The sequence below is a fragment of the Penicillium taxi genome, assembly GCF_028828555.1.
Source record: "Penicillium taxi strain IBT 34144 chromosome Unknown utg000004l_segment0_segment0, whole genome shotgun sequence".
Lineage (NCBI taxonomy): Eukaryota > Fungi > Ascomycota > Eurotiomycetes > Eurotiales > Aspergillaceae > Penicillium > Penicillium taxi.
Genome location: NW_026643206.1, coordinates 1,194,542 through 1,207,288, shown reverse-complemented (window position 1 = coordinate 1,207,288; position 12,747 = coordinate 1,194,542). Strand labels below are relative to the sequence as shown.

At 46.7% G+C, this 12,747-nt stretch overlaps 4 protein-coding genes across 4 annotated transcripts; 2 read left to right on the top strand and 2 right to left on the bottom strand.

Moving 5' to 3' along the window:
- Positions 1–208: 208 nt before the first annotated feature.
- Positions 209–1,485, bottom strand: N7495_005368 (zinc finger HIT domain-containing protein; the record flags this gene model as incomplete). The annotated part of the gene is made up of 3 exons (XM_057208019.1): positions 209–872; positions 932–1,384; positions 1,442–1,485. The coding sequence occupies 3 exons, from the start codon at positions 1,483–1,485 to the stop codon at positions 209–211; spliced, it is 1,161 nt and encodes a 386-aa protein (XP_057061793.1).
- A 634-nt stretch (positions 1,486–2,119) lies between these two features.
- N7495_005367 (oxidoreductase, short chain dehydrogenase/reductase family) lies at positions 2,120–3,079 on the top strand (the record flags this gene model as incomplete). Its single annotated transcript, XM_057208018.1, has 4 exons — positions 2,120–2,167; positions 2,224–2,519; positions 2,631–2,931; positions 2,990–3,079. The coding sequence occupies 4 exons, from the start codon at positions 2,120–2,122 to the stop codon at positions 3,077–3,079; spliced, it is 735 nt and encodes a 244-aa protein (XP_057061792.1).
- A 1,214-nt stretch (positions 3,080–4,293) lies between these two features.
- Positions 4,294–5,538, top strand: N7495_005366 (putative endo-1,3(4)-beta-glucanase; the record flags this gene model as incomplete). The annotated part of the gene is made up of 1 exon (XM_057208017.1): positions 4,294–5,538. The coding sequence occupies one exon, from the start codon at positions 4,294–4,296 to the stop codon at positions 5,536–5,538; it is 1,245 nt and encodes a 414-aa protein (XP_057061791.1).
- Positions 5,539–6,055: 517 nt separating this feature from the next.
- On the bottom strand, positions 6,056–11,030 carry N7495_005365 (WD40 repeat domain-containing protein; the record flags this gene model as incomplete). The annotated part of the gene is made up of 4 exons (XM_057208016.1): positions 6,056–10,061; positions 10,139–10,447; positions 10,512–10,635; positions 10,700–11,030. The coding sequence occupies 4 exons, from the start codon at positions 11,028–11,030 to the stop codon at positions 6,056–6,058; spliced, it is 4,770 nt and encodes a 1,589-aa protein (XP_057061790.1).
- Between the last annotated feature and the right edge of the window lie 1,717 nt (positions 11,031–12,747).

The following is a 12,747-nucleotide window of genomic DNA, read 5'->3' as shown; positions in this document are numbered from 1 at the left end:
TTTCAATTGCTGGGGGTTCGATCAAACTACTCTCACTGATAAAAGTTCCTACGATCCCGGAGCCTATGGCGAGGTACTTGAGGGGTCCGTATTGCAGCATCTAGACATTCCATAGATCATACAACCTTGGAAGTGGGACAATATATGCTTTGAGATATGAACAGTTTTCTCTATAGCAGAGGTTGATATTATGTCAAAATATATTCATCTAGACCGCTGGCTTCAAAAGGTCCTGCTTGAGTACTTCCAATATCTTGTTTTCATCCACATTTTGCAAGTTAACGGCTGATCCTGAAATATCCAGAGTTTCATGGCCGTTATCGTCATCGGGATCGGTAAATTTATCTTCAGCCTCGGGCCCAATAGTTCGTAAGTAATCTTCCTCCAAAAGGAACTGTGACATGTCGGTCTCTGTAGGGTCTAGTGCATATATCGTAGGAAATTCCAAAACTGTCCGCTCACGTAGAGCGGACCCTATTGTTGCTGATGGCGGTAGGGGAATGAGAACTGGCTCCTTCGTTGTAGTGCGTGGGCGATGAAGGTAAAAGTATAATCCACGGTGTGGAGTAATCGGAAGTTCTAGTGGCTTGTTTTCTTTTGTATCTGCTTCTGTGGTCTCTTTGACGTCGTCTGCTGGTGCCTCAATAGTTGTTGTGGTGGGATTTTGTATTGAAACTGATTCGGTAGAAGCACTTTCCGACTCCTCGCTTTTGTCCGTTGTTTGCTCTGAATTGGGTAAGGTTTTTTTTGGTGGCTGAGGTAGAGGAACGCGGTCATAATTATCAGCGATCGAGAGTTTCTCCCAACAAGACCCAATGCTTTTTTGGCCGTCTGTGGTGATCCATTCCACTGTCCATATGATGCATTTTTGCCTAGAAGATTGCAGTCAGCACCCCAATTCCAATCAATATCATTTCAATGAACAACTTACTTCGAGTTCCACCGTGATTTATTCTGGATATTTCTGGTCATTCCATTTGGCGCCTTGAAAACTCTCACTGCGCCGGCTTCTAGGGCACGCGAAAAACTAGCTTCGCCTTTCATGAGACCCTGGCCTGGGCGCTTCCTCTTGCTCCCAGCCCCCAGAACTCGTGTTTCCGGAACCTCGCTAATTTCGTCTGGTTCAATATTTCTTGCACGTTCAATGTCGATGCCTCGATTCTCAGCATCTCTCCCGGCTCTTTCTAACGAACGCTCGATGCCTGTAATGAAGTTAAAATCGCGATCGAATGCAGACTCTGTCGCGAGGTCATTGCGCCTGACAAAAGCAGCCGGATCGCGAACACCTGAACATTCAGACCAAAGTTTATGACGCCTTGTGCAGGGGAGAGAGCAGGTGCGGATGAAGCAGCGCGGACAGCGATATTTCGGAGGATTGAGATGGCTATTCAAGTCGGCATGAGTAAGATTAGAGCAATGTATGAATTGAGTTAGAGCTTACCATATTGAGCACAGCTCGCTAAGTAACGGGTCTAAGTTTTCCATCTTGTCGTGAATTGCGACTTGGATTGCGACTTGGAGCCTTGGAAATTTGAGTAAATTTGAGTTCTTGTCGATAAGGTTGTATTTTGGCCTGAGGCCAGAAACGCACGTCACTAAATGAACTTCGTAGGTTAAGAAGCTTCAACGTTAGAACCTGATAGAGCTATCATACTATTCATCTCCCAGAAATCTAAAGTCTTTGATTTCCCGCTTTTGGCTACTGTAACCAACTGGTTAATTGAAATCTAGGCACTATTTCCAAGGTTGGTGAGGGCTATCAATAAGCACTATACAAAAGATTAAGTTATTGAACGCCTAAAATTGTATCATCGAAACAGTGAAAGGTTTGATAATTTAATCACTCGGGTGATATATTCATCAAAATATCGCCTCTGGTGGGCACCAGTCTCCTTTCCCCAAGATGATACCATCCATGTGCATGATTATCAATCCCTGTTGCATTTCTAAGCATCGGTCTCACAAGAAAGTCCGGAACTAATTATTTAACTCGAGTTCATCCTCTACTATCATAGATTCGGAAGCATATTACTAGTCAATTGCTAATTGCTAATTGATCTATCTGAATTTCTTATTTCACGTCTACATTATCTATCCTCGCAGTTTCGAATTTATTACTATGGCTCCCAAAACACTTGCCGTCGTTGCTGGTGTGGGCCCCGGAACAGTATGCTATGCAGCACTTCTACACTGTACCTGAATGTGAACTGATGTCAAATCCAGGGTGCCTCAATTGCCAGACGCTTCGGGAAAGAATACTCCGTTATTGTCCTGTCTCGCAATCCAGAGAATTACACTTCTGTGGTAGAGGAGATAAACTCCAGTGGCGGCCAAGCCATCGGCATTAGTACCGACGTTTCCGACCAGAACAGCGTCAATTCTGCCTTTGACCAGATTGCCAAACAGTTCCCAGGCTCTCCTCTCGCAGCTGCAATCTTTAATCCCGGTGGCGGTCTCGTGAGAAAGCCGTTCTTGGAACTTACGGAGACCGATTTCGCATTAGCGCTAGACTCTCAAGCGTACGTCTATCTTTGCCGTCCGGAACTCCACAACCCTAGAGGGCTTGGATCCTTACCATTGTTACTGTTTGCATAAGGCAAAGATAATATGATTTACTGACTAGACTACAGAAAGGGTGCCTTTTACTTCGCTCAACGAGCTCTCCCACTTCTCCTTCAAGCCAGAGAGTCATCCGTTCACCCACCAAGCTTGATCTTTACAGGTGCCACCGCGAGCGTGCGTGGTTCGCCAAACTTTGCAGCATTTGCCGCAGGGAAGTTCGCTCTGCGGGCACTTGCGCAGTCACTTGCGCGTGAATTTGGACCACAAGGTGTCCATGTTTCTCATGCCATTATCGATGGAATCATTGACATCCCGCGTACCAAACAATGGGTTTTGGAGCATGAAGATGCGAAGCTAAGTCCTGATGCTGTAAGTTTTGATCTGACTCCCCTTCTTTTCTTTGGATTTAGGCTGATGGATTGTCTAGATTGCGGATTCGTACTGGTATTTGCATACACAGCCACGTACCACATTTGCTTTTGAGTTAGACTTGCGACCTTATATTGAGAAGTGGTAAATTACGGACCATATATAGCGCACAACTAATAAGAGTATCATTTTTGGAGTATTGAATTTTTCTTCGAAATGACTATCGCTGCTCAGAGAATAATTATATACGCAAGTAGCTCTTTACTTCGAGTTCGCAGGTGGTGCTGGTGTTGGTGTCACAGTTGCCAAATGACCACCGGTTGAAGTCGCATCACAGCTAGAGCCAACAATAAGTTCATCCATATAGTAGTATCCTCCTACATCTTGGCCTTGTAATCTGCTGTATTTTTCCAATTTTCTTGTTTTTTGCTCACAATGAGGAGATGATCTACAATAAAATTCTCCACAACCTTGGAAAGCAGCAAGCATTGAGCAATGAAAAGGAAGGTGAAAGCAAAGAGGTTGGAAGCCTTGAAAAGGTCCTTTACCTTGATACTTGGTGTAGCTGAGATATCAGTTCATAGGTAAATTTCGAAAATTGGACAAAGTGCACAATTCAGCTGCTGTTGCCCAAATATAAAATCCGGGGCTTGAAGGTCCCCACGGGAATTGGTTCCGGGACCCGGGAAGCTTCCCGCAATACCTCAAATATATGTTTGATTTACCCTATGAATATTTATAATCAATTCTCAACACTAGAGTTTTTTGAATTGAAATTTGCCTCTACATGTACCCATCAATGTTGAATAGGGAGCAATAAGTGAAATATAGATGGAAGCACCCAGAAATCTTTCAACAAGATGGTCTTACACATGGTGATGGACAGTTCACGGGGTTTTCTCCATACAAAGTGGGCCTATCTGTTAGTCCAAGATGGCCTACATTTTTGGACTCTGTCAAATTTGAGACTTGGTTGGGATCTATTCACATACCAGTCAATCGTTAAGTCGCTTACGAATAGTTAATCCATAACTAGTTAAGTGTTGAATCTATTTTCATAATCGGGGAGAAGTAACTCTGATAGACTAAGGTTATTGGCCATATTCTGTAATCTCCTTGCCTTCAGGTATAAGCTTAACCTCCCTAGCTATTCAGTCGAGTCTTGCCAAGATTCACAGGTCGTAACTAATCCTGAAGTCCTTCATATCCTTTTCAATATTTTAAATGTGGCTGATCCTTCTTCAACTTCATATATCTTGATGAGTCAGCACATTCAGCGGGATTCGGAAGTCAACTTCCAGTTAAGCTTCCGACCTTGGAAGCTCCGCCTGCACAGAGCTTTTGCACCCCGACTCTGCCATAATGGCTCTCGACAATGTTCCATCCCAGGATGGTTCAACTAGTCCGGCCCCGACTCAATCGACTAGGCCTCGAGCTTACAACCCTGCCATCGCAAAGTACTTTCCGTTAAACTTCAAGCCAGAGCTGGTTGTCCACCCCGATCCGATCACGCTTTATCTTGCATTCTTTGGGAAATGGGCTTGGAAGCGTTATGTTGGACAACAAATCATGGAACGTGTGGAAAATTTCTATATTGTCACGAATCGCTGCGTAACGCAGGAGGAACTGGACGCATTCACCACCATCGACTCACGTTCACTCTACCAGAAGAAGATAGGTATACCAGTCTCGGCCTTCCTCGGCACCGCATGGAACTACAGAAAGATTCGCAAGTCGATATTCTTCCATCCGGACCAAACACCCATGCAGTTCCTTCGTTCATCTGCGAGTCTGTTCAGAGTCGATCCTACTTTCCGAACCTTTATGTCCAAAATTGGCTTCAATATGTTCTTCTGGACGTTCACAGGTTCGCTTATATCTCTAATATGGGGTTCAGTTAATGCACACGATGCTATTGTCGCGGACTCCCGATTGGGTGCATGGATTGAGGATGCATTCATTGAGGAACGCAAAACGATGACGACCTCAGAGGCAATTCGAAAACGCTCCTATATTGCGCAGCAAGTCATCCATGCGAGGCTTAATGGTGAGCCAGTTCTCGCACAAAAAGTGGTAGAGGCCTTAGATCGTGGTTTTTCTTATGATCAGGGTCAGGATGGATATGATAACTCGCCAACGGCGACTATGCCTGACGAGACCTACAATACTTCTCAAACAGCAAGCTCATCCAGCCCAGTATATCAGCAGCAGTCGGTACCGCAGCATATAGACGTTAGACCCTCTTCTCAGTCAGACTCGGATGCAACCGATTTTTTCTTGGGTGGTAGCGATAATGACGCTAGTCCAACAGCTAAGGAATACCGGGGCATAAACTCCAATGAATATTCATCTGGAAGTGTCTGGGCCCGCATTCGACAGCAAACTTCCCGGCCTACTTCACAGCCCACTGCACAGCGTCAGACCAACGTCTCATGGAGCCAATCAGACCAGAATCTCCCAGACCAGGAAGAGAATGCGGCTGCTACCAACCAAGCTCGATTTAATTATGAGAGGGATCAGGAGAAGAAGCAGGCTCGGGTGGAATTCGACCGCATGATGGAAGCTGAGCGAAATGCTTCTAAAGATGTATCTGAACGGAAGTGGTGAAAGTAGGCCTGGAGTGTTATTTCCTACTACGGACCATATAATCTATTATTACTGAAATTTAAAGTATGTCTGCATGTTTTATTTTGATACCAATTTTCGAGGTGTTCCTAAAAACAATCAAACCATCATTATTAGCCTTCGCAGGCATGTAGCTGTAGTATAAGACTCTTAGGACAGTGTCAAGTTGACAAATGAAGTGAAAAGAAAAGAATATACAAGCGAGCCTGCAATTTCGACGTAATGGAAAACATTGATAGACAAGGACTGAGCTTATGGGATGGTCGTACATGCAACCTAAGAATTGGAAGATAATTTGTGTGGGATGATTCCAGTATGGAAAAGTGATAGAAAAGAAGAAACAGTAAGGGAGGGTATAATATTAAAATGGCGCAAGAGGGGTAGTCAGAATTTGGGTCATAAAAAAAACAATCATTGAGGTTAAGCGTAAGAACATAGGAAAAGGTAACAGAAAATAAAGGTAGAGAGATCAGAAGCCAAGCTCTGAAGAAGGTTAGTTCTAGACATAGTTCGGACTAGAATGCAAACTCTCATACGGCGCCAGCTCAGCCTCTTGATGCGTCCATGGTTCAACACTTCGGCTATTGCTACGCATGCGAGTCAAGCTGCGCAGCTTATTCGTGAAACTCTCGTTCGAGCTGCGGTTGCGGCGATGGTCAAACGAAATGCGGCGGCTAGCATTCTGATGAGGATCACCTCCGTTTATTGCCGGGGCTGCGGTCATAGCGCGAGGAAGCAAACGGCCAAAATCCTCGTTCTCAATGGCAACGTCGATAGTGGCGGACGACTGTCGTGGCGAGATGGGATCGAAAATCATTGGGGGTGGAGGTGGAGGTGTGTTGAGATGCTGCAGCTCTGGGAGAAGTGGTGGTGGTGGCGGCGGCGGTGGAATTGCTTCGTTGTATGATGTAGATGGAGGTTCTCGTATGGCTTGCTCGATCGTCTCTTCGATGCTTACTGTGACTTGGGGTGAGGTGCCTGATATGTAGCCGCCGGAGCCGGTACGATGGTGGCCCATATTACGGGCTCGGCTACCCGAGCGGCTTCTTGGGAGATGGGGCTTGAAGTGTGGATGCATGGGGACGTCGGAGGGTACTGTTATGTTCCTGTGGTGCTGATCTTCTGGCATGGGGACAGACATGGACCGTCCGATTCTCTCCGCGCTAGCTTTATAGCGAGCTCCGGTTAGGAAAGCAGAAGAGCCATTGGTAGGAAGAATTGGAACAGAGGGAGGACGCTCTTCTTCATATCCATTTCCTCCGTATTTTGGGTGTCGCATCGCTCTTGGTGTTGCTGGGAGACCGAGAGGGGCTCCAGATCGAGGTGAGCTAGAGTCTGAACTGCTATGGTACTCGGAAGACCCCTTGGTTGAGGAGCTCTTGTTGTTTCGAGACGGAGCCCTTTGGAAATAAGGACTCCCATGGAAAGAAATAGGGCTTTCAATCGGGGACCGTGCAGATTGTAGCTCACCCGGGAAGGGGATATTTGGTGCAGAAGGGTTGCGTGCAAGAGAAAGCCGGCGAGCTTCCAGTTCAGCAGCAGCTATTTCTTTTCGCTTCTTCTCAGCGAGACTGACAAATGGTGTCGTGGGCGATGTTATCTCTCCAGCGTCAATGGTAATTGAATTGGGGCTGCTGTGAGTATTGGTATTTATGACAATGTATTCTTGCCCAAAGACCTTGCTGCTCAGCTGTTCAAATCCCCCATACTGAGAAGTCGTGTTTACTTCAGGCACAATGCGAGCATCAGGAACGTCTTGGGAAAATTTATGACTGGACTGAGGGGAAATATCCCGTTTGGAGCTAGTATCCCTATCTGCTCGACGCCGACTAGCACTTCGGTGATGCGATCGAAGCCGCTGACGGTCTCCAGTAACAAGTCTGAGGGGGTCCTCATCTAATTGTTGGCTGGGCCCATTTGTCGATAGACTTGGCAGATACATTGGAAGAGGTGATGACGGTGATCGAACAGAAGACCCCTGGCGATCAATGCTTCTTCCGCGCGTTGAGCTTTCCCCAACCCGATTTGCGGTGTTCCGACTGGACGATCGCTGCCTACTTCGTGAACCCGGCTTTCTCATTTTGCTGCTGCTTCGAGCCCGTGAGCGTGATTTTTTCCGTGGCTCATCAGGCTTGCCAAAGTCCGAAACGTTGTATCGAGCGACCTCCTCGGGTGACATGGGAACCGGGGAAGAAGGCGACCGCTTGGCAGGTTGAATATATCGCCACTCATTTCGTCCACGGGTTTCCTGGGATGCTTCACGAGATTGTTGCATGCGAGATCGTTGGCTTGCCGTTTCATCAGTATTTCGCCGTCCACGACCACGAGGATACTTCTTTGCATTCGCATGATAGTTTGCCTCCTCCAAGCTGCTAATATATTGGTCGATACTTCTACCACTGACACTCGGACTCTTCGCAGATGAGTAACTGTTCAAGGTTGAAGTCGTGCTCTTAGCACTATGGAGTAGATCTGAACGATCGTGATTGTCTGTGTGGGATTCTTCTGTTTGTACCAGGTCAATCTGAAGACCGTCTGGTTTCCGAATGCGAGATCCATTTCTTATATCAGTGTGCTCTTTCAATGCTTCAAAAAAGCCAGCCGCTGGTGAGGGAAGTCCCTTGATAGTTGAGAACTTTCCTGTTTCTTGTAAAGCAGTTTGAGGACTGGGCTTCAGAGAGTCTTGATCTGGGTTGTATCTCGCAGAGGATAAAGTCAACAGACTAAGATCTCCGCTTTGTTCATCTTGACTTTGCTCCAGTCCACTGGCCGATTCATTTTCCGAAGTAGATTCATAAGCACTAGTGTTGTAAGAGTGATTTCGGGAAAACATAGGAGGATGTACATCCACTGGTGTCTCTCCGATTGAAGGAAGGCGGCGGCGATTGAAAGCCGGGGTATTAGTTCGAGATGTCATAGCTTGACCAAGGCTTTGAAGGTTGTTGTGCTTCCATGACCCCAAACCTCCAGGAGACAATGCCGACTCTACCACAGCAGACTCTGCAATTGGGGTGACACCAGGCGCATTAGTAGGGGTCCGGTCGTCTGATTTCAATCCAGGGAATTTGAACCGTTGACTTGGGTGAGCGTCAAAAGATGTGATAAGCTTGAGAGCAGGCGCTTTCCCAGGTAAGCGCTGGTTAGATGCTGATTTAGGGCGAGATGGAGGATTCATTGAATTAGCATCATTTGACTGTACAGGGTCAGGTGAAGTCAAGGGTGACTTTACTCGAATTACCTCCGCAAAGGAAGTGGCCTGTTGAGCTGCTGGGGATGTCCATGGTTCAGATGACTCGACACCTGTACACATGAAACATCGAATAGCAAGCTGTTGCTGAGCGTGGCACACCACATACTCCCCCCATCGACGAACAAGGTGGGATTGACGTAGCCAGTCCGTTGGCATCAAAAGGCAGGTAATGAGGATGGCTTCCATAAAGTGATTTCGAGACACATAAACTTCGATAGCATCGTTAGTGTCTCCAAGGCCAAGCAGAATAGAAGCAGCCGTGTGAATATCTCCGATCTCAAGCAACTTTTGCACAAAAGCCTGTCCAACCTTGTTTGTTTGTGCCTGGCCACTCATTTGGCTGAGAGCCATCAGCATCCAATCAAACGTCGTTACAGGACCGGAATTCAACATTGCTGCCATATTTTCTGTGTCTGTTTCTCCAAGCCATTGTGCCAAAAGGATAGCGCTTTGGCTTCCGTATGCATGACGACTCAATTCATCTCTAACCAGATCCCGAACTTCTCCCTCCCAGCCAAAGACCACGCTTAACATTTGACGCCGCAGATCATCTGAGGTTAAACTACTCTCGCTTATAGGGGGCTGAGATTTGTAAGGCACGTCATTCAGTCTCGCGCGAGTAAATGGGAAGAGATCAACAACATTTCTCTCAGCGGGACTCAGATGAACCTCGTTCCGCAACCGAGACCCGACACGTGAGCTCTTCATCGAAGACATTGTGACAGACGATATGCTCTGAAATGAAGCTGATGGCTGTGGTGTGTCTCGATCTGATGTCATAGAAAATGTTGTGCCGCTCTGACCAGATCGGCTGGGTGGGGAGAATGGACCGGGTTGGTACCTCCCAGATGATGCCTTGGAGCTTACTGACTCCGTCCGGCTACGGGAAGAGACAGGGCTAGCTAGGTTTGCTCTTTGTTGCTTAGAAATATCCACTCCATTGGATCCAAAAGGAACACGGCTTGTTGCTGGCATTTCCCGAATATCCGGGGCATCTTGTAGGTGTCGTGGAGGTGGAGATATTGTCTGTGATCGTGTATCCTCGGATGCCATAGATCTAGTATTGACCGGAACAAGTTGCACATTTGCTACCATTGCTGGGTTGTCCACATCATACTGCTGGACTGTGTTATTGGGGCCAATGGTGAAGAGTGTTGCCGTAGGGCCATGGTTTGTTAGTCCTCGTATCCCGTCTATTGTCGGAATTGGATCGTAGGTAACGTGCTTCGTTCGAACATCCCAAGCCCATGTCTCCCTATAATTATAGAGGTTTAATTTCAGCGCCATTGGCTCCATGAACCAGAACTGGTGAACAAAATATGCGGAGCTTACCCTTCCAAGTATTGTACAATCTTTCCATTCTTTGACCATGCCATCCACTTTGGGTCTGCAGAGCTCGAGTCGGATCGTTTCAGAACTCGAATTACTCGAGGTGACTCTTTCCCAGGTGGTTTCGTCACACTCCAAACTCTCAGGTCGCCATTTGAAGATTGAGTTGCCAACATATCCGATTTTTGCTTCGAGGACGAGGCATGCCAGGCGAGCGATATAATCGGTGACGGCCCGCGGGAGGTTGTCAATGTGTGTAGGATTGTAAACTGAGGAGTAAGGCTCGCTATCAACATTGATCCATTCTGATAGCTAGTAAAGGTTGTCAGTTGTTAACCTCACAATATAAGGCTAAAAATGGAGATGTTACACATACCCAATTGCATACGTGCGACAATCCGTAGCTGGTGCCAGGGCAGTAATAGGGTCGAATATCGTGCGCGCAGAGATATGCTCCGAAGTAGACGGCTCGAAAAGGATCACTTCGCCTTTGCTGTTGCCTGTATAGAGAGGTCGTCAATAATCACAGGCTAATAATTTTCATACACAAAAGCCAATTCGTACCAAACGCGAGATTCCCATTGCGCATCCACGCTGCGACGCTCAAATTATCAAAGGATGCGAACCTTGCAACTTCGGCGCCAGTGAAGATATCCCATATTATCGCAGTTTGGCCCACATCGTAGCTCACCACCAGCCTTCCCGCACCACGCTCACTCACATTGTCCACCGATATAAAATTGATGTTTTCGCGATGACTGGTAAAGCGACGGTCTAGTGCCAATGTATCGTGATGGAGACATAAAATATTCGAGCCTTGCGAGTATAGGAACAACGATGCTGTTGAGGCGCAAGGCTCGAATCGAGACTCCGACGCCTCTATTTGCGGTGCCATTGATTTCAAGGCTGAAGACTGTGAATGTGGCCTTCGAGTCCTATTATATGTAAACTCAGCCATTCCTTCCTTGACAATCTTTTCTCAATGCTCGTGAGGGGTAAGATGAAGTGGATTAGCCACAGCCCTCAAAAATCGGGGTTGACTGGATATAAAAATTTCCCCAGAAAAAAAACGGAGAAAAAGCAAAGAAAAGTGGACTGACCTGATCAGACCTAACTAGGAGAAGTTACTAATCAGTCTCCTGGGCACCGTTCAAATGCAGTTGAAAAAGGTTCAATGGTAGCGCCGGGCATTTGGAGATTAGGAAACGCCGAGGAAATTTAGTGAAAGACCTAGTACAAGGAATAGAACGGGCTAGCTTGGTGATCCTGGTACTAATAAGAATGAAGATAGAGCTGTAGGTAACATGCGACCGAGGCGAGAACGGTGTAGTTAAACGCGGGACGACCAGGGTTGGGAATATCAATACAGGAAGCAGCAGGGATAAGAAGTATGACTACAAGCACGACGTTCATCACATCCCAAATGATTAGCGTGAAGGGGCCTGAGTTTTGTGACAGTGCACCGAGAAAAGGCAATAAACTATCTATAGGTACCACACGGAATAGTACCCAATATATGTACTGTGTTAAAAGCCGACGCCACGCTGTTTCCACAACAGTCGGGGGTTAAAGGGGGAAATGCAGCATTCACGGAGTCGTAGGACAGGGGATAGTCTTCAATAACAAAATGAAAAAGCAGAGAGGGGCGCCGGTAGCCGATCAAAATCTCGAGTCGTTGAGCAATCGGGTTTGACATCCGGAGTAGAAATACCAAGCGCTTCATTTCACAACTGGCCATACAGCAATCAGTCTCAGTGGTAAAGCACCCACTACCTCGTGTCCCAGGATCGTAGACAAGTGAGGGCATCACATTCATTAGCGGGACGGTGAGATCGAGCCTTTTTGGTGGCTGGGTGCGTGGCTTTGGTCCTGTGGGACTGCACCAACGAGCATTCAAAGATGAGCAGCGGAGGTATTTACGGGGTTAGACCGATGCAGGAGGCTTCTGAATCACAAACGTACTCTGTAAACCATAAGCATCGTCAAGGCTAGAAGTGTGGGTCATCATGCAAGAAAATAAACTGCGCGAAGGCACATATAGATCCCCAGTTCTTAAAGCTAGACAGTGACAGCCGTTGGAGGAGCTAAGACTTTGGATCACACGTTATGGAAAGCCTCCATATCTCAAGCCTAAGCCCTCCCACGAGGTCCTGAAGAGGGCTGATAATTGTGCAAGAAGCCGTTACACAGCAGAATATGAAATGTAATCAAGTCGAATAGTAGTAAATTGCATGCTCCAGGGCTGTGTAAGACAGTATGTGATGAAGTTAAAGGGATCCGTGCAGTGGTTGGTGATGCACACTTCATCACCTCAGTCAGCCAATCACATCTCATCACAATCGGTCCTTCGGCGCCTACAGTAACAAGTACTTGACCAATCTCAAATCAAGAATGGGCAAGAATGAACAACTTAGGACAAGGCATAGACCCTTGTTGAGAGATTTCAGAATAACCTATCAGAAATCACAAACCATTGCGGAGAATTGTTGATAAAACCGTTCCTCCCCGGCAGTTTCATGCTAGTTTCTGAGACGACGATCTTCGATATTGAGATTGAGGTTGAAATTATGGAAATTTCACTTTCCACATTTCCAATATGAGACTGATTAAAC